Here is a 22,312-nt window from a genome sequence, read left to right as displayed (position 1 = left end):
ATTTCTGTTCTTCTGGTCCAGTGAACACTGCATATAGTACCTTCTGTCTTAACGTGCTGGCATGATGCTAGACTTAGGCATGGCAGTAATTGATGACGCATGTGATAATGCTGCAGAGGGAGAATTCACATCTGACGTACTGAAAGCCCAGTCTCGTTTTGACTTAAGGATAAATGCCAAGCCCGTTTCGCTCAGTTAAAAAAAATCACTGAAGTTTTTGCTTTGTTCTGTATCATCTTGGGAATATCACAAAGCAGAATTTTACAGTGAAATCTGTAGGCTAACTAGCTCAGTATCTTGTACTTGAAAAATCATTTTTCTAATTTAATTTAAATGGTTTTGGGGGTGGTCAGAGTTTAAGAACAGAACTGTCAGAAGCAAGGTCTAAGTACCATATTCTACAAGGTACATGGTTTAATATTCTTAGGCTATAATTCTGTGGGTACTCTGACTTAATAGTTACAGGAAATTTAACTAGACGGCATTTGTACCCTAGTATTTATTATCACTGTAGTCAACAAAGATGTTTCAAAGCACTAAGTTAAATGATATATAACATTATGCCTTCTTTGAGAGCTAATTTTAAGGATTTTTTTGAACATTCATTCCTTTGGCATGTGAGACTAATGCTCTTTTTCGTCTCACACTGTCCAGGATTTTTTCTGGCATACGTCATAGGGAGAACACTATCAGAAGACAGTCTGACTGAATAGTCATTTTTGAGTAATGTCAATGAGTAACGGTGGAATGCTCTGTGTCTCATTTATTGAATAGTGTTGTCTTCCCCACTTAAAATGGCAAATGATAAGGCACTCAGACTGTATATTTAATTTTTAAATAAACAGCGTATGCTCAGATATATATTACTAAATTATACTTTTAATATAAATTTATCCCTGAAATATATACATATATGCATTATTTGTGCTGTGGTGGTTTAGATAGGAGAAGGAGCTTCATAGCTTACATTATGTTAGAGGTGGGACATACAAGATAAGGGGATTTTATTTCTGTTATCAAATTTGGGGATAAATTTAAAGTTTTTAAAGACACTCTTAAAATGATTGGCATTAAAGTAGGTAGTATGGTATCCCCACTCCCCTCCCCCCAAAAAAGAACCCAATAACCAAAGGAATGCCCACCAAGTAGGTATGTATTTATTAGTTTTATGACTGGCCGGCTATATTGAGCTGTCTTGTTCTAAGGTGGGAAATAGTTGCTTCAAACACACAGAAAGAGTCTCTGCTGAATTAAAATCTTTCTCTGCAGCAATATCTATGAGAGGTGCTGACTGTTTTGCTACAGCATGCAACTCAAAAGTGGCTGGAAATATGCAGCTTTGGGAGTCTACAGATCATTGCAGGAGCTAAAGGTCTAGTCATTTTTTTTTTATTTAACAAAGGTAATCTGCAGCAGCTGGTAACCGTGGAAGTCTCTCTGCGCAGGTTTGTGCCAAGAATTTGCCTGTTTGAAAGGTTATTGTGAGTATAGGATTAAGGTCTTTTTGTTTTGTAATAGGGTAAATTTGTTGTAAACCAGCAAGATGGTAAATGAGATACAAGATGCAATAATGCGTTATGCTTGTAGTAAACTTCTGAAGCTTACATTTGTTAGTGAGATGATACAGGTATTTTAATTTCAATCAGGAAATGTTCAAAACACTTAAAAATCTAGCATTTGTAAAGTATTTCATAGTTTTTGTTATAAAGATATGTTTAAATATCTTTCAGTAAAATTTCTGGTCAAGAATAAAATACCATTCTAAGAAAATTATGAAAGAATCACTAGATAATTTGAATATATGAATTAAAGAGGAGGTGGAAAGTGTTAACATTTTACCCTTATTACAAAAAACTTTCTAGAACTTGAATTTTAAGTTATTGCTTTATGAGATTTTTAGGTCCCAACTATAATAATTATGACCTTCACATACTTAAAGATAAAATATTTAGAAAACAAAACTTAATCTAAAGCCATGGATTGCCCAGTCTAGGATTGCACCATAGTTCTAAGAATTGATTGGTGTGATTTAGGATATATAGTTTTATATGACCTTTACCAAAGAAAGAAATCAGATGAGTGATTATAAGGTATACATGAAGCAAAATGCCTGCATCATAGACATAAACTATGTTGTCATTGTTGCAGTTGGAAGTAAAACTACCCATTAACTAATAGTTGGTCTTTGTTCTACCTGACTGATTAAAATCCTGTCTTTGTAGTTGTCAGGTTGACTAAGCAGGTTTTAAAAATTAATGTAAGTTTTTAAATTCCAGTTGCTGATGTTCACTTTGTTCACTAAGGATTTAGAAGTCTATGTGTAATTGGGTTTTGTCCTCTAACCTATCTGTTTAGATCTGTGGACTCCACTAGTTCCAAACTGTAACTCTGTAAGACTGCTGATTTGACATTTAGCAGTGACCATATGTGGACTGCACTATAAATAATGTGCTTCTTGGAGCTGAATGGTGTAGCATTACTATATGGTTTTCTCTCTAGTCTTCATTGTGTCATCTGTAGTGAGCTATATAGATTTTTTGTTTTGGGAATTTTTACAACTTGTTTGCATGGGTTCACCTTAGTAGCATTTGGTTTTTGCTTATAGAGTCTTTAATACACAATCAGCAAAGCTTACAATCCACTCAAGAGACTTAACCATTTTCGTCACTGTTGAACATAGATTAAATGGTATAAATTGAATGTGGCTGTCAACTAAAAATTCAATGTGGAATTAATATTAATTCAGTCATTGACATACTTGTAGTACAGTTTCTCTTGAGACATAATTGCTATTCTGAAACTTTGAATGAACCCCATACAATAAAGTGAATTTTTATGCGTGTTTTTGCCAGGCTCGCATTATACAGATTGGTGGTGCTGTTGTCAAAATGATTGTTGTTTCTCTGAACGGTATACAGCTTTATGCAGCAGAGCAAAATTTCCTGGCAAAGTTTCCTACCTGATACTTAATAAACAGAAATATTGAGGGATGACTGAAACAATTAATAATGGTTTTTTACAATTTTTTTAAATTAAAAAATTTTTTGCTGATGTTGTTTTCAGCATGTTGGTAGTTCATAATATACTTTCTTTTAAAAATCTTACTTAAAATTATATTTTTATACAGATATTACAGGGGAACAAAGGATAAAAATGTAGCATTTTATTATACATTTAACTTTTGAACTAGAAAAAATATTTTAAAAGCTAACTGAGGTAATTTAGGTGAAAATAATTTGGATTTTCAGCTCAGCTTCATAGTTTAACCAGAATTAAGGAGAATTTCATACCTAGCCAAAGAACATGCCACCCTGCCACCATTTTAGAGTTTTGAGCATAGACAGTAGCTAACAGGTTTTGGAAAACCAGCTTTTTGCCTACCATCGTTGGGTCAAAATTCAGTTGCTTTATTCATTTTACAATTAGTATTTTCCTGTAGTTCTTCCATGTGCATTTAAATTAGGCTCCTGTGCCCCTCAGTCATAAACCAAACTGTGCTTAAAAAGGAAAAATCTTCCTTTCTATTTATTTTTGGTCCTACAAGATTATAATTAAACACCAAATTTTATATTGTTTAAAAATAAAAAACTGAAGTCCTGACCAGTGTGGCTCAGTTGGTTGGGCATTGTTCTGCAAAGCAAAGGGCTGCTGTTTAGATCCCCAGTCAGGGCACATGTCTGGGTTGTGGGTTTGATCCCCATCTTTCTAAAAATAAGTAAATAAAATCTTTAAAAAACTGAAAGATAATTTAGTCAATTATTATAGGGACTGAAATAGTAGTTGTTACTATTTTAGAAGTTAATTTAGTGCTCACTGCTCTTGTTATGTCTAGATTACCCATTTGGGCTATAAATAATATTAATGAGAATAATTGGCAAAACCACAACCCTAAACAGAGAGAGTAGGTTAATTATTTTCACAGACTGGCGATTGAATGTCTTATTCTTTCACAGTGAACATTCAATGAACATTTTGATCATTTCAGAGGTAGACAGGTCTGCTTTGCTCTACTTTGTAGGAAGGTATTTTGATGTAACTTCCTTGTGGTATCCATCATCCTTAAACCTATTGGATTTTTGGCAAGTGTCTGTAAAACTTTTCTTTTTTAGTAGGAAAAGGGGCCATATTGAATACTAGCCCTTTCTGCAGAGTCACAGAGCTGCCTTTATTCCTCCAAAAGTAGGTTGTCTGGGATGATAGGAAGGGTCCAGATTGTCCCTGTCACTCATCACTTAATCTAGGAGGTTGGCGAACAAGAGGTTCTGGGCTTTATGTCTGCTGTTTCTGTTGCCTTTGTTTTAATCACAGGGACATAGAGTGGCATGTTCATAATTTTAATATAGTTCCTGACAATTCATTCCCTATTCATACTTGGGAAAGTAGATTTAATTAAAGAACAGTTTTCACCTAAAGTTTTAGAAGAGGACGGCCACTGCCATTTCGTAGCAGTAGCTTTTTTGAGAAAGTGACAGCCATCTTGAGTGGTTTTGTAAAAGTGGTGCTAATGTGTATAACTCTAAATTTTTCTTTTTTCTCCCTCTCCCTTTAACATTTGCTTTTCCTTTCACTGTTGTCAGTCACAACACGCTGCTCTTGAACCTCTCAGCTGGTCTTGACTCGTGAATTTACTTATGCTTTCACTCTTTAGTAAATACATTAATTGCAAGCAGTGAATTGAAAACAAGACAAAAAAAAAAAAAACGACCATTAGTGAATGGACAGTTTCTTACTTTGTGTTACATTTAACTGTTCTTTTGACAGCCCAGTTTTTAAAGCCAGGTTCGTATGGAAATGCTTTCACTCCACTTGCACTGCTTTTGGAAATAGCATACTGCTTCATCTGTCTGTTTATTTTAGTGCATTCATAATATAACACAGTCAGCATAATGTCTCATCTCCACTTAGCCAAAGATTGAGTTTTCTTAAATAAAAAGGGGGCAGCAATTTTTGTCAGCATGGATGGTTTAATACCATGAATCTCTGTGCCAAGTACAGTTATAACAGTAATCTATTAAAGATTAAACAATAATTTAATCAACCACATAATCTTAAGAATCATTCTGCTTTCTTTGTCCTGTGTGTGGTTACTCAGTTGTAGGAGTTATGATATAAAATAAGGATTGTATATACAGGTAAGTTTATTTTTATAGTAGTATAATAAATGCCTCTTCACCTTTTCATTTTTTGCTAGCATTGCTTATGTTACGACATACATTTATTTATTTATTTATTTATTTATTTATTTATTTATTTACAGTGGGGTTATTTATAAATATTTAAGTACGCAGTACTGGTTAAAGGGATGCTTTTCCTGACAATTCATTTGGGAGGAGAGAGGGGAAGAAGAGGCAGCAGAGTTAGATCAAGTATTTGTGATGTAGAGAAAGAAGGAGCTACTACCTTTTGCAACAACATGGATGGAACTGGAAAGCATTATGCTGAGTGAAATAGGCCAGGCATTGAAGGACAAATACCATATGATCTCACCTTTGACAGGAAGCTAAAGAATAAAACAAATAAGCAAACAGAATAAAAACAAAGACTGAAATAGAGAACAAGTGGGCAGCGACCAGAGGGGAGAGGGAAGGGAACTTAAGGGGAAAAGGGGGGAGGGATTTTGAGGAACAAGTATGAAAGACACAGAGATGAGGACTGGGGGGGGGGGGAATGGGAAGGAGGGGGGAGACCGGGGGGGGGGAAGGAAAAAAAATGTACTTGAAAAGTAACTAAATAAAATTAAAAAAAAAAAAAGAATACTCTAAAAAAAAAAAAGAATACTCTAAAAAAAAAAAAGTATTTGTGATGTATATAATGACATGGAAGTCATCACCAGGCATCACATATAATCATAGCATTTTCTACTTCTTTCTGTTCCTAGCAAAAAATTCCCAGTGACCTTTTTTGTACCATAACGATATTGTGTATGCATATGTGTATGTATGTGGGTGTGTGGGTGTGTGTGTATATATATATATATACACACACGCACACACCCACATACATACATACACCCACACACCCACATACATACATATATTTAAAACAGTAGTATTTTTGGCTTTAAAAACAAGTTTTTCATTATCTTTTGCTTCATTTTTATTTTTTAAAAAGTCTCCTGATCTCTTTTTCCCCCATCAGTGAAGTAATCAGCTACTCAGCTCAGTTTTCCAGTTTGTATACTGTCATAAACTTGTAGAAGAAAATTGTCCTTTAAAAAACAAAACAAAACAAAACAAAACAAAAACAGAACATGGGGGAAGGTTAGTCTTCCACTTCGAACTTTCTGTCAGAGAAGGTAACAGTAAAATAACTTTTTTCTTTCCTCTATAGCTCCAAAGAGCGTTTTATCATTGGTATAGAGTTAAAAGATAAAAACCAGTTTCATATGACATATTTGATTTTTATACAGTTTTATGGTTTTGTTAGCTTTTTTAAAAATTGATTTTGGGAAATACAGAATTATTTTCAAATGGTGATACCAGATTAGCACTGTAAAATAAATTTTAATACATATAGAACACTTCGTGTTTATAATTTTTAAATGCCTTCCTTTGGATAGTAGCATCATTTTATCTGATACAGTTAATGGTTATTTTAGCTTTGTCTCTGTATTGGACAGTATTTGTAAAAAAACAAAGAACAAGACAAAGGTATGCAGAGGTTTCTAAGATTGTGACTCCTTACATGAAAGCTGACATTTAATTGTTGTTTCTAGTGTCTTTTCATACAATTTACATTGAAGTACCTTTTCCGGTGTGCTCCTAGGAAGATGAGACATTATGTATATTGGTTTTTTTCCCCCTACATGCACTAATGGTTCTTTACTGTTAACTTACTGCTAGGCCTGTTTCATTCTAACATTTTAGCATTTTTGTTAGATTACATGTTGAAATGCATCACTCAGTCTGTGCTTGAGCTCATTTTATTTTTCTGTTTAATCAATTTAATTTCTTGTTTTACTAACCTCACTGTTTTTTCAGTTTAATATTGGCTGCATGCTAGTTAAATATTTATATTTTATATATATTTAAAAACCAATCAAGTCTAGCCTGGATTTTGCTCTGATTGTGTTTTCATTTCTAGTGGTGGGGCAGTCTTACACTTACAACTTACTTTGTATCATGAAAGCCTGACACATGAACAAAATAACTAAACACAATGTAGATCTTCTTTTCAAAGAAAATCTTAAAGTGGTGCTGTCTAGGTGGTGGATATGATTGTATAAGTACCTTGATTTTTATGCTTTTTTAATGTTAGTTTAAAACTTCATAAATGTATTCTTCCTTCTTTTCCCCTCTCCCCTTTTTCTCCTTTTTAAAATGTTATGTACAAAAGTTGCCCAGCACACCATCAGAAAGGACCCTCACCCTCTATATTCTTTCCATATAAAATACTAGCCAGCATTTCTTTTTACATTAATGTCCCTTTATTGGATACATTTACCCTACTATTAGCACCTTTTTTGCATGCATATATGTAGACTTATCTCTTGCTCATCACCTGTTTATATGTCACTAGGAAGGGAAGAATATATTATTGGAATATTTTTGGTTTGTCTCTCTGTTCTGTCTGTCAGGATAATATTGGACATCGCTTACTCCAGAAACATGGGTGGAAGCTGGGCCAGGGATTGGGAAAATCTCTTCAGGGTAAGTTTTTTGAATGTACAAAAAGAAAGAAAGAAAGAAAACAATGTTTCAGATGCAGATCTTGTGCCTGAATGTATTTGTTGTCCTTCTTAAAAAAGTGTTTGGGTTTTTTTTTTAACCATCTGCTTTCCCCCTCCTAGAATAGTTTGTTTTTTCCTATACCTGTATTTTAAGTTACTATTAAACTAATAATTTGTAAGATTAAGCTTCTGTGTCATGAATACTTTCTGTGCAAAGATATTGTCTGTGGCTCAACCTGTTTTAAATTTTTTTGATGGAGGTAATGGGTGGGTGGAATAAAAGAAATACATAGTAGCAGGGTACACTTTGTGTCATTTAGTGGTGTTCCCGTTGTGGCTTCAGTATTACAAATACGGGAATCATTCAGCAGCAGAGTTTAGTTGTGCTATTGTCTCCCCTCCCTCCCCCACATATACACACATTCTCCCCAAAACTGGTTCTTGCCTTGGCTCTTTTTCTGTGCAATCGGATTCTATGTAGAATCTATGTAGAATTCTCCCTACGTAGTAAAAAGAAAAACTAACACATTTCACATGAAACATAAAATGGAAGCAGAGGTTTCCCGTGGCTCTTGAAGCGTAAAGGCCATTTCTCAGGTTCAGATCAGGCTGTGGGAAATGGATGGCATAGAGTTTCTACTGCATTTATTTTTTCTTTTAATATACTAATAATTTGGATAAAAACAAAATAGTAATATTTCTCCAAGTTCTTGCTGGTTGGAAACCAGCCAACTTCTTTCACTTTATTCCTCCCTCATATTCAAAGGCTCCTGCTTATTCTTTGCACATGTGAAGTGAACACTGCCTCAGAAATGATGGGAATCATTGTGCAGTACTTCTACATCTGGTGTGGAGGATCTCATTGTATAGGAGTCTTTGGGGAGAGGTGTGCTACTGTTGACTAATTATTTGCTTTTTGGAAAGGAATTTTCATAATTTGGATGGGAAGTCTTAATCATCTCAAGTCTTGATCAACTCAAATGTGTGTTAAGGGGCTCAGAGGAGTGATGACTAGGGAAGACTTCACAGTAGAGTGTTAAGGAGGGAGGAATAATAGGTATTACCAAATACTAGGTAATTGTATTTGGCAAAGAGAATGCCCTGAGGGCAGTCGATTTTATCCATTTATTTTTTGGCAGAAGAACCTTCCAAAATATTTTTTTAATGTTACCTTAACATATAAAAGGAAGGGGCTACCACAGTTATTTTGGTTGAAGTAAAGTTCTGTGTCTCCAGGAGTAGTTCGGAAACTATAACTAGAAGGCAGTAGTTGCAAGTTGGTTTGAATAGGCACAAATCTAGTACTTATTGGGTATTCACTATGTACTAAGCACTTAACAGATCTCATTTAATCTTACAGCAAATATGTGAGATAATTACTGTTCCCATTTTGCAGAAAAAGAAACTGAGGTTTAGAGAAGTCTAGAAAGTTGCCCAAGAATTAAACAATCAGTAAATAATAGTATCAGAATTCAAATTTTAAGATGGTGGCGTAGGCAAACATGGCTTGTCCCTTTGTACAACCACATCAGAATCACAACTAAAATTGAACAGCCATCACTCAGAAACATCAGAAATCAAGTTAAATGGAAACTTGTTTGACAAATATGGAATTAAAGAAACCACATCCGTCGAGATTGATAGGAAGGGTGCAGGCACAGAACAGACTGGTCTCTCACCCACATGTGGTAGGTAAAAATTCGGGAAGGATATCTTGGGAGTGAGGGGTCACAGCCCCACACCAAGCTTCCCAGCCCAGGGTTCCAGTACCAGAAAGATAAGTACCCACAACTTCTGGCTGCAAAAACCAGTAGGGATTGAATCAGTGGAAGAAACTTCTGGAGCCCCAAGCATTTCCTCTTAAAAAACCCACACATGGACTCAGCTACTCAGACTCACTCCCCCTGAGCTCCAGTGCTGGGGTGACAGCTTGCAGGGTACCAGTGGCATATGAGGAGAGGCTGAAGTATCTGGCATCAAGGCAGACAGAGGCTTTTGTTCCTTTTATGAGCTCTCCCCCTGCAGAGCTACAGAGCTGGCAGGCTGGTGCCATATTTGAGACTCCATCAACCTGGGTAACAGGTTGACCCACCTTGGAGATCCTTAGATACTCCATCTTACCCAAGCTGCTTTTCCATATGAATAACTGGTCTTGTCTCATGCTTCACATCTTCCTAAATCTTATCAAACAAACAGCAGCTGGCCTCAGTGAGCTCCAGACAGGGCACTAGCACCAGCTAGATTAGTTTCACACCTTGGATTTGCCTGGGAATATCCAAGCCCAGTGAAAGTAGCAGTCTTCTCATATTGCTTTATAACTCAGGAAGGGCGGCCTGGGCAAAACACAGGTGGGAGCTGACCTTGGGTTGCACCACCCAGGAAACCCCAGGGCCAGAGCACTCACTGGACAGCTGTAAACAACTTAATAGTACCACCAGCCTGTTTCTGCACATCTGATCCTCCACAGAGGGCAGATGTTGATGGTTAGTGGTCACAGCCAGTCCTTGCAGCTGACTGTCCTCCCATTGATCTGCCAACAGCAAGCCAGGCTCAACTACAAGAGGAGGGTGTACTCAGCCCACATGAAGGGTGTACCTCGAGTACCCAGCTAGGGTGATAGGGGAGGCTGTGCCAGTGGACCCTATAGGACATCTACTACATTAGGCCACACTACCAAGAGATGGAGTTAAAGCAGCTCTACCTAAACATAGAAATAAAGACAGGGAGGCTGCCAAAATGAGGAGACAAACACAGCCTAAATGAAAGAACAGCTCAAAACTCCAGAAAAAGAGCTAAATGAAATGGAGATAATCTGTCAGATGCAGAGTTCAAAACACTTGTTATAAGGATGCTCAAGGAACTTAGCATAAAAAAATTTATGCTAAGTGAGGGCCTCAGCATAAGAAAATTTCAGTCAGAAACAAAGGATTCACTAATTGAAATAAAGAACAATTTACAGGGAAACAGTAGTCGAGGGGATGAAGCCAAGAATCAAATCAATGATTTGGAACGTAAGGAAGCAAAAAACAACCAATCAGAATAAAAAGAAGGAAAAAAAGAATACAAAAAAAAAAATGAGGGCAGTATAAACAGCTTCTGGGACAGCTTAAAGAGGTCCAACATTTGCATCATAGGGGGTACCAGAAGAAGAGAAAGCAAGAAATTGGAAATCTATTTGAAAAAATAGTGAAAGAAAACTATCCTAATTTGGTAAAGGAAATAGACATGCAAGTCTAGGAAGCACAGAGAGGCCCCATCAAGCCACATCATAATTAAAATGTCAAAGGTTAAAGATAAAAAGAGAATCTTACAAGCAGCAAGAGAAAAACAGGGAGTTAACTACAGGGGAGTTCCCATTAGACCATCAGCTGATTTCTCGAAACTTTTCAGGCAAGAAGGGACAGGCAAAATGTATTCAAAGTGATGAAAAGCAAGGACCTACAACCTAGATTACTCTATCCATCAAAGCTATAATTTAGAATGGGAGGGTAGATAAAGTGCTTCCCAGACAAGATAAAGCTAAAGGAATACATCATGACCAAGCCCTTCTTATATGAAATGTTAAAGGGACTTATTTAAGAAAAAGGAAATCAAAACTATGAACATTAAAATAACAGCTATCAACACCTGAATCTAAAAACATAAAAACAAGAAGAAACTAAGCAACCAGAATAGGAACCAAATCATAGATATGGGTATCATTTGGAGGGTTATCAATTGGGAGGGGGAAGGGGAAGAAAGGGGGAAATGGTATAGGGATCAAGAAGCATAAATGGTAGGAGCAAAATAGATGGGCAAGTTAAGAATAGCATAGGAAATGGAGAAGCCAAAGCACTTAACACGCACAACCTGTGGACATGAACTGGGGGTGGGAGGGCATTGCTGGAGGGAAAGGGGCACTAGTAGGCGGGAGACAAAGGGGAAGAGTGGGGACAGCTAACAGCATAACAACATATACATTAAAAAAGAATTAAGAGTTTGGTTTTTATGACTCCAGAACCCATGCTGTTAGCTACCACACTGAATATGCAAGGCTTTAATGCTCTTCCAATTTGGAATTTTATTTTTTGTAAGCCAGGGGCAGTTTTTGATCAGAGGGGAGTTATAGACTTTAATTTTTAAATTTTCTATTTATTGATTTTAAAAAGAGAGAGACAACAATTTGTTCTTCCACTTAATTATGCATTTATTGCTTGATTTCTTGTATGTACCCTGACTGAGGATTGAACCCACAACCTTGGTGTGTCAGGGTGATGCTCTAACCAACTGAGCTACCCAGCCAGGGCAGGAGAGGTTGACTGTATAGCAAGAGATGTTAAAGGTAATTTAATCAAAACTAGTTTTACAGATGAAGATTAGGTTTAAGGTTCCAAAATATACTAGTGATCATGCTGAAATGAGTCCCAATTCTCTGATTTGTGATCTGTTCTTTTGAGTATACCAACCAGGACATTTGCAGTAGAGGTTAAATACTGGTCTAGTCAAAATATGTCTGAAAATGAAGATAGAAAACCATTTAGGAAGTTGTTCGAGTGTGAGTTGAGGGCCTAGAATAGAGCTATAGCAGTGGAAATGGATAAAGGATAATAACAAATCAACTTTGAAGCATACTGTATGAGGTGGGACCCCCAAAAAACAGTATTTCTTTATTTAAAAATTTTTTATTTATTTTTACATGTTAAAACTTCAGTCACCTTCAAAGTACTCTCTCTTTGTTGCAATACACCTATCGAGACATTTTTCGCACTGCTCAAAACAGTGTTTGAACTTGTCAATTTTGATGCCTTTTAGTGCTGCCGTTTTTTGTTTCACCTGTTCTGTATTGGAAAAATGATACTTTTGAGGACTTTTATTTCACCCTGGAAATAAAAAAGTCACTGGGGGTGAAATCAGGTAAATAGGAGGGAGGAGCATGGAGTCGTGCTGTTTCTAGTCAGAAACTGCTGAACACTCAGCGTGGGGTGGGCAAGTGCACTGGTAAATCACCCAATGCGAAATGGGCAAATGCATTAAGAGTCTTCCCCAAAATTCACTGAAGCCTAATGCAGCCTCTCACAACAATACCAGTTGGTACACTGATACAGATAGGTTCCTAGAGCACTAACCTAACAGGGGAAGCCTGTACTACAAGCAGCCCACCCTCTAGAAGATAATTTCTTTTTTCTGGGGAGAGGTCCCCCTCTTGCAGTCAATTCATGCATCTCACTAGCAAGCCCATGCTTCCTGGGTTTAGTGTTAATCCTTTGTAACAAGAAGTTATAAATGTTTACTTAGTGTTTGCACATGGATTATCTAACTTAAACCCTCTGTGATAGGTGTCATTCCTATTTTACAGATAAGGAAATTGACATTCTGAGCAGTACTTGACCCAAGTACTTACAACAAATAAAGGGTGGAATAATGGTGCCAAAACCTGTGCTATAATTAATAATCCTATGATGGATATAAAATCTGTTTTCTAGAAGAATGTGATGGTGGTAAGGCATGCAGGTAATTCAGAATTGAAATACAGAGTAGTTATTCTGGCCCCCCAAAATTGGAGATAACTTTGTAATATTTTTACCTTAGGGCATTTGAAGTGATCATTTATATATTCTTCGTGATTAATATAGATTTGTATATATTTACTGCAAACTTAGGCTAGATTGAATGGTAAGAACCTTGGCTTCTTTTTTAGGGATGGTTGGTAATTGGTCTCTAGGGAAAAAGAAAATTCTGTAATTCCCTCCCTTATTTTTTCTTATATTTTATGTTCCTTGTGGCATTAATTTCTACCTTGTATAATTTATGTTTGTGTGTCTCTTAACCTTTGTTAGACTATAAACTCCTAAATTATAATAATTGCTATTCATTTTACATGTATCTCTTGTCGCTTTTGCTTTTTTTCCCCCCCTGCATACATTTACTGAATCCTTAGAATATGCCATCTCTGTATTAAGTCGTAAGAGTTCGAGGATGCCCTGACCGGTGTGGCCCAGCTTGTTAGGTGTCATACCACACAGTGAAAAGTCATTGGTTCGACTCCCTACCAGGGGTACATGCCTGGGTTGTAGGTTCAGTTCCTGGTTGGGGAGCATGTGAGAGGCTACCAATTGATGTTTCTCTCCCTCTCTTTTTCCCTCCCTTCTTGTGTCTCTAAAAAAATACTAGTTAAAAAAGAGTTCAAGGATGTATATATACCTTCTTCCCTCCATAGGCTCATGTCTGTCTAATAGGGAGACAAATGTAACAAATAAATGTAATGCAGTATAATGACATCAAAATTGTGAAGGTAAAGGTACATTGGGGGATGTCCAGGCTGGTGTAGCTCAGTGAATTGAGTGCTGTACTGCGAACCAAAGGGTCTCTGGTTCGATTCCCAGTCAAGGCACATGCCCGGGATGCAGGCCAGATCCCCAGTGGGGGGCATGTGAGAGGCAAATCACAATGACGTTTCTTTCCCTCTCTTTCTCCCTCCCTTCCCCTCTCTCTAAAAAGTTTTTTTAAAAAGATATGGTCTGGGCTTCGTAGAAAATAAAACACACAGAATTTCAGTTTATTTCTGGAGTAATTTGATGAGTGAAAAATCTCAAACTGAGAATAAGGAAGCAAACAACTACATCATAACTTTGTTAGTAGATTTATAGAATTTTCTCATTCTTCCATATAGAAACACTGATATTTTAAAGTAGGCCCAAATGTAAACACGAAAGGAACACAAAGTAAAAAGTGTGTTTTATAAGAAAATCTATTTTATTTAAAAACACTAAAGAATTTTTGCATTAAAATGCCTACCAAAATGTGAAAAACAGGTTATCCACTGAATAAAGAGAACACAAGGATGGGGTGTGAAGGAGGACATTTTCATGTTTAAACCTTTTTAAGATAAAGGATTTACATAGTCTGATGTAAATCAGATTGTGTATAGCCTTTGCTTTTTAAGTTACACTTCTACAAATTCCACTCATTGGTGACACAAAACAGATGTTTAATAATTTCAAATTAATATTTATTAGTAATAACCTATTCTTTGGGGGATATAAAAGGATTCGATCACCATTAAATTTGTTTTCCCAGTGGCATAAGAACTCATTGCAAACAATATAAAAAATACAATAAAGAGCAGTTTGTATAGCATAAACTATAGATTTTGTAATAGTTCAAAAGAGAGGTAGGGTAATCAGAACTGAAATAGAAATGACCTGGTAGAATTTGTCCCTGTGGTTTGCATAGTTGTCAATGTGGGGTTGAACTGAATGGAGATGATTGCTCAGAAGAAAAGTCTGAAGACTGGAATCTTTCCCTGTTACTTGAAATATCTTTTTCCTGTTCAGAGATGCCTGGGATCATTGTTAATGTTAATCTCTTCAGGCACACAGGACGTATAATTTTGGGGATATTTCTTAGGGAGCAGCCAATCTGTTTGAATCCCAGAATTTTTCACTGAAAGCATCAGAGACTTTAAAGTACATCTAGAACCTGCATGCAGGCAGGCAGGTTCTGAATTTAAGAAAAGAGGAATCAGGTTTTATCCATAGTTGACCTCCATCTCCATGGTAACAGGTATGGCTGAGCACTTAATAAACACATAAATTCATTCTTTGAAAATACAAGAGAAAATTGAAGTCCATTTTTTATTTTTAGTTATAAAAAACACTATGTAAAATTACCATCTTAACCATTTTTTAGGTGTACATTTCAGTAGCGTTAAATTCCCATTGCTGTGCAAAGCCCATCTGTTTTGAATGGCTAGTACAGTGTCTTCACCCTTTGAAATGAATGAATCTCTTATTCTGTTGCAACTTTAAGACCCAAGTTTAATTGTGTTTAAATGGCTCTTTATTTTGTACTGTCAGATTCAACAGTGCACAGGCATTGTGCTGGTTTCTTTTTCGGAACTTTCTGTGATAACCACATGATTTGACCTGGAATATAGCCACATTTATGGCATATTGAGATAACTCATGGCAGGTTTTTTAATCGTATTGAGCCTTTGCTATAAATAAACACCAAAGAAAGCCCCTTTGCTCTAGTGAAAATGATAATGTCGCCTAGCATAGACCATTCACTGCATAGAATTTCTAGGCTCATGACTTTGTAATTTCTTTATGTTCACTAGTTTACTGCTAACTTTCAGTTCTTTATTTTAGGGCTCCAACATCTTTTAACATTTAAACCTGATCTCTTCAGGATGTTTTTGATAACGTTTAAAATTATTTTGACCCATGCAGGGTTTTTACAAAGAGTGCCAGTTCTTGGGGCTACAGTGCAGATACCTGGTCACTAGATAGATTGGGAAATAAGGATGCGGACTCGGGGATGGAATGATCTGTGGCAGGACATAAAATTGTACTTTGTAAGGTGGGTTTGTTTTTGTACTTGAATTTCCCTTATTCAGCTTTTGTTCTCTCTTAGTGTTTATTAAAATATTTCAAAAGTTAAAAAAATAAGGATGGGGTCTTATATTGTTTCATATCTCATCCTCTCTATAAGGTTCAATCAACAAGACAACAAATATTTATTGAGCTAATGATACATTTTAACTGTATCAGCTGTAAATATCATAAATCATAAGCAGAGCAGATAAGACATCATTCCTGCCCTTCAGGATTGCTTGCTAGCCCCCAAGTCTTGCTTTAACTACTGTAAAACTTTGAAGTTTTCTTGAGGCTAGAGACCATGTTTTATACTTTTATGTGTTCCTTCCATGCTTAAATTTATGCCATCAATCTAAATACTTATTCATTAAGATTTTATTTATTGACTTTTAGAGAGAAGAGAGGTAGGGAAACATTGATGTAAGAGAGAAACATTCATTGGTTGTCTCATCTGCTCCTCCACCAACCTGGGACTTAAACCTGCAAATCAGGCGTGTGCTCTGACAAGGAATTGAAGCGGTGACCTTTTGTTTTGCAGGATGATCCCCAGCCAGTTGAGCCACAATGGTCAGAGCCAGCCTGAATATTTAATTGACAAATTGCTTTAAGTTCCTTGAGAGTAGGTATTCTCATTTATTTTTGTGTTCAAGTACTTGGTGTGTAGGATATAATGGCATTGTGAGCATTTGGAAACAAAATCTGGCTACCAAATGAGAGTTACAGAGAAAATCCAGTGGGATCTCAGAAGGAAGGAGCGAAGAAACAGACTTTGGAGTAGGAGTTGCAAATCAGATACCTGTTGGGGCCAGGTGGTAACACACAGTTGAAGCCCACTGAGTGTGAGACCGTGGGACAGAGTGTAAGCTAGCTCCTGCTCATTGTTCCCTGGTAGAAATATATGTGTAGTCTTACGTGTTGTCAGAGCTTCTCGAAACCAGAAATCAGATTTTTTTTGGTGAAAATTTCCAATCGATAAGTATTGACTCAAAGTTTAATGTATTCAGGGATAAACAACAACAACAAAAAACCTGTATTTGACCCACAGGTTACCACTTTATGACCTCATTAGAAATTTGCTCTGGGTTTAAATTTGAGCTCTGCTGCTAGTAAGCAGTGTGACCTTGCTACACCCTCAGGTGTACCCATATTTTTAAAAGATCTGGGGTTTGGGGAATTAAACATGATGATATATGTATTTAAGTTTTATATCTACATACTGTCTCACTTTCCGGTATGTAGAGTGGGAGATGATGCCACTTCATAAATTGAGAAACTTAAGTGTTTATTCATGATGAAAACCACTGATGATAGAAGCTGTGCTTATAACAGGTCTTTAGACCTCTGCTCCAGTGCTTTTTCCATTCTCGAAGCAGTGGAATCCCCTTGGATGCTTGTTAAAAATGTAGATTCCCAGGCCAGCACAACTCAGCAGGTCCACAGTGGGATTCAGGAAATTAACATTTTAAGCAAGCTTCCCACATAATTGGCTTTAACCATATGAATAAAATAGACTTTTAAGAAAATTACATTTATTATAGCAAGTAGGGTTGACAGTTGTTTCTTTTACTCATCCAAAATGTGTTAGTGATTTTTGGTCTGAATTAGTTTAATACTATGTGTTATTTTTTATAGTCTTATCTTTAACTTGGTTTACATTTTTCCTGCCTTGTTATAGGTTAACTTGGATGATTAAAATGAAGCTGGTTAATGTAGAAACTTTTTAAGGCAAGAAAGTAGAGTGTTCAAGAAACTTTAAAAATGAGCAATATAGTGTATGATGTTAGTGATCTCTTTGTAAGTAGAATAATCAGGTGGAAATAATTAAATATATAAAAATTCACTAGTTAAGCCCTGGCTGGTGTAGCTCAGTGGACTGAGCACGGGCTGCAAACCAAAGAGTTACTGGTTTGATTCCTGGTTAGGGCATATGCCTGGGTTGCGGGCCAGGTCCCTGGTGGCAGGCAGTGTGTGCAAGAGGCAACCCCACATTGATGTTTCTCTCCCTTTCTCCCTCCCTTCCACTCTCTCTAAAAATAAATAAATGAAATCTTTAAAAAAAGAAAAAATTCACTAGTTAACTGTATTTGATAAATTGTAACTAAGAGTAGACAAGTGGTTTCAAAGCTATTTGGTTGGAATCATAGACTTATATAAGAGTGAAAAAGAAAATTTCTAGGTATGACCTAAGATCTCTGGGCTCTTAGCAGAGACTTGAAAGGAAGTAAGAGGATTTTCAAGATTTCACTCTATTTGACTTTGTGAATTTACTGAGATATTCCACATGGACTTCATCTAGTACAAATTTGACATGCCGCACCTAATACTCCTATTTACATACATAGGTGCTGTGGTCCTCCTCCAGGTGATGATAACAGTAAAATAGTAAGCATTTTGATAATGTTTTAACTTGTTTTGTTTTGCTTAGGCTTATTTTCTTAGATGATTTGTACTATATATTTAATTTGGATAAGTTCTTAATAAAATTATACCTTTATAAGTTCATTCTGCTGGCTTGCATTTAATATTTATGTAACATTGCCTTTCAGACTCACTAGTTCTCATTTTGTTAATGGAATGATATATGGGAAGGATTTTTGGATAGTACTTGATTATTGATCTTGAATAATAATGCCCTCATCTGTCCACAGGGTTGTTTCATTATCACCAAATTTTACATAAAACATTAGAAATTCTCACAGCTTCTGTTTCACAGTATCTTTCATTTTAAGGTATTTATTTTTTAAAATGCCAAATCTGGAAATGAAAGGAAAACAAGTTAATTTTTAATTTTTTGAAGTCTTAAGGACATGACTGGGTTAGAGTTTAACAACTTCCTGTATAGTAGTTTATGCTTTACAAAGCATCTTCTGTGTGTTACCTCTTTTGATCTACATGACAATCCTGAAAGTGAGGATAATACCTCCGTTTTTAAGGGGAGGCTAAGATGGGCTCCGATTGTCAAAAGTCACACAGGTGTTTAGAGATTATCTCTTACTATAGAACTAAGATTTCATATCCCAGCTTTCTTAGGGACCCCCTAGAAATACGAGTATATAGAAAGAAAATACTTAAAAATGAATTGAGGAGAGGGTTATTGTGGAAAGTAAAGGAGGAATGGTTAAACTGAAGCTGCAGTCTTTTTTGAGTTACAGAGTGATCATGGAATAGTAAAAAATTCTCAGTATTATGATGGAAAACTTAAATAGTAACAGAAAACAACTGTAAGGAAGCATTGGATTGTCCTATTATGATACCACAGAACTGGCCACTGTATATATAACTCCCCCAAATATTTTTCTTAATTAAAAAAAATATTTTATTTACTTATTTTTAGAGAGAGAGGAAGGGAGGGAGAAAGAGAGGAAGAAAAACATTAAACACCAGACCTAGCATTGTTTTTCTTCTCCCCTAAGTCTCATTGTTTCAGTCTCCTGAAATTGTATTTATTAAGTTGGTTTTTCCATTTAAAAAATAAATTTATCTTAGCATAATGACAGTCTATAGGCTACAGTGAATTGATACGATTTTTAGCCAAAACAATCTTACTGGAGTAAAAATATAACTTCCTATTGAACTTCCTTATTTTAGGAGGCCAGCTCTGATACTTTGGAAAGATGGAAGGATGGAGATTTCTTTAGTCCACAGTTAAATTGTACTCTTACAAAACATCTATATTTGGAAATCACATTAATCTGGTTGTTGTATAAGATGGCTAAATAGGCTCTGGCAAGAGTATAGTTAGTTTCTGCAGTACTGGAGAATTTGAATCCTGTTTTGAATTGGAAGTCTTTTTTTCCCCTTTAACTAGAAACTATAGGGAATAATTAATGTGCTTGATGTTTCCAGTTAGCGTTTACTGAAAGGTAGCATGTATTGTGTTGCAGTTACTAAGAAAAAATACCTCAGTGATGCTAAAAGTAATTATTGTTTTTATGCTATGAAGATGAACAGTTTCAGGAGAAGTTTGCAAAAGTGAAGCTTTGATTTGGAAAGAGATGTACCATTTTTTACTAAGTAACTGTTTCTCAAAATGGTATGTAATCATCATTTTAAAAAACTTTTCTTAATCCTCACCTGAGGACATTTTTTCATTTTAGACAGAGAGGAAAGGATGTGGGAGAGAAGCATCGATTGCTGCCTCCTACATGTGCCCAGATTGGGGATTGAACCTGCAACCTAGGCTTATGCCCTGACCGGAAATCAAGCCCTCAACCTTTCAGTTACAGGATAACACTCCAACTAACTGAGCCACAACTAACTGGGCAGGGCTATAATCATCATTTTAATAAACAAAATTATATTTAAGTGCACTAGCATATAGCTTACTGTAGAAACCTATTTGGGATAGCTTTGTAAATCAGACAATAGTCGTGCACAATACAAAAATGGTAATTTTGTATTCATGATTTGCACATGTGTATTTGAGTTGCTTAAAGTAAGAAATAGATTTAAAGATGTTATGTCAGGTTCTTGGCTTTCGTCAGTTCAACGGCCTTTTGGAAGTAAATTTTTTTTACTTTCTGATGGCTTTACATTTCCTTTTGCTTCATTAAGGTTAGCCTTTAAAAACAGTTTTAGATATCTTTAAAGGGCAACTTCAGACATTTTTAAGCTTTGACTCCACCGTTGTTGTTTTTCTTCCCCTCGTGCCAGAAGTTTAAAGTGGTAAGATTATTTTTTCTAATTATAGATAATTCCTGGAATGTAGGGCTTTGTTTTGATCATTGCCATATGCCCACTGCCTTCCAACAGTGCCTGATATGTAGTAGCAACTCAGTAAATATTTATTGTTGAATGCATCTCAGTAAGAGGAAAGGCAGAGATAAATTAATGTTCTTACATCTGTCAATCACTTTGGAAGCTTCTTCATTTCTAACTTATTTCTGTGAAAAGTCCCGTGCCTTCTGTTTCTGAAGTGCAGGCGATTACCAGATTTTGGTTGTTCTTTAACACGTTTTTCCCAATCGTTCTATTCCTGGATTTTTGTCTCTAAACGTAGTGTTTCTCAAAAAAAGGTATTTCTCTACCATCTAGTTCTTTGGGCCAGTTTTATAGATTGGTATTTCCTGAACTGATTTAAAATCGAAACTAATTTATGAGGGATTGTTCTCAGAAACAGGGTGACTATGGACAATCAATGGATTTTATATTTGGCCTTATTCTCCAGTTATGATGTTGTAATACCTTCACATTTTTGCAAGAGATGCATGTTTGAACACTCTAGCATTTTTGTCATTGTAGAAGTAAAACTGCCTCTTAAAGTACAGAAAGTATAATTCTTGTCAGTGAAACATCATTTGAAGTTTCTCTTCAAATTTTTTTTATTGAGGTATAATTAACATACAACATTATATTAGTTTCAGGTGTACAGCGTAATTTGATATGTGTTCATTTAAAGTTTTTATTTTAAAATATGAATATGTTTTTTTCTCTCATCACCTGAATTCACTATTGGCAAATTCCAAATTTGATGTTTCCTTTTTGCCTTTCCCTTCTTTAGTTGGCCCAGTCATAGTCATAGTATCTGCTATATTTTGCCATGTATAATGGGCACTTTTTTGCCAAATTTTTGAGTGAAAAATGAGGGTGCGCATTGTAGACAGGTGTAAAATGGGTGCGATAATCCCGTGTATGGTGCACACTGAACCATGGGTGCGGGTTATACACGGAAGCGCATTATGCATGGCAAACCACAGTCTTTGGCTGAGAAGAACTTTTTTTTGGGGGGGAGAAGTAGTGTTTTGGTTGAAGTTGCCTTCTTTGGAGGGAAGTAAACAAAAAGTTCTTAATTAATTTTAAGAAATATTTGCTCCCTTTAAAAGAAACTGAAAAATAGGGAACCTGGATAGAGTTCAATTTATTTTAAAAAGTTAAGTTTTCTAGAAAGTATCCTATTGGCAAACATTCTGTTGCTACCTACCTTTAGGAAATTCATCACTTTAAGTTGTTGTGCAGATGTTTTACAGTGGTATTTTTTTGTGATGGGATTTATCATTGATCACAAATGAATAAATTGAAGGGATTTTTAAAATATATGTTTTTAAGATTTTATTTATTTTTAGAGAGAGGTGGGGAGGGAGGGAGAAAAAGAAACATCAATGCAGGAGGCATACACCCATTGGTTGCCTCTTGCACGCCCCCATCCAGGGACCTGGTCTGCATCCCAAGTGTGAGCCCTGACTGGGAATCGAACCAGAGACCTCTTGGTTCACAGACTGTCACTCAATCCACTGACCCACCCTAGCTAGGGTGGGAATATTTTTTTAATGCTCCAACTTCTCCCTGT

At 36.0% G+C, this 22,312-nt stretch overlaps 1 protein-coding gene across 6 annotated transcripts in view; it reads left to right on the top strand.

Annotated features, from left to right (window-relative positions):
* GPATCH8 (G-patch domain containing 8) overlaps positions 1-22,312 on the top strand; it is a 75,523-nt gene that overhangs the window by 18,148 nt on the left and 35,063 nt on the right. For 3 of the 6 annotated variants that reach the window (XM_053659421.1, XM_037162197.2, XM_053659427.1), the window contains one exon: positions 7,577-7,649. The exons of 1 other annotated variant lie outside the window; for it this stretch is intronic. In XM_053659421.1, coding sequence (XP_053515396.1) covers positions 7,577-7,649 — 73 coding nt within the window. Of the gene's footprint in view, positions 1-4,761; positions 4,780-7,576; positions 7,650-22,312 lie in introns of all 6 variants that reach the window. 2 more of the 6 variants (XM_053659423.1, XM_053659425.1) reach the window with 1 other exon arrangement.

The sequence above is a fragment of the Artibeus jamaicensis genome, unplaced genomic scaffold (assembly GCF_021234435.1).
Source record: "Artibeus jamaicensis isolate MK-2021 breed Jamaican fruit bat unplaced genomic scaffold, CSHL_Jam_final contig_2259, whole genome shotgun sequence".
Lineage (NCBI taxonomy): Eukaryota > Metazoa > Chordata > Mammalia > Chiroptera > Phyllostomidae > Artibeus > Artibeus jamaicensis.
The sequence above is the reverse complement of the archived record's forward strand: the minus strand, read 5'-3'. Positions and strand labels throughout refer to the sequence as shown.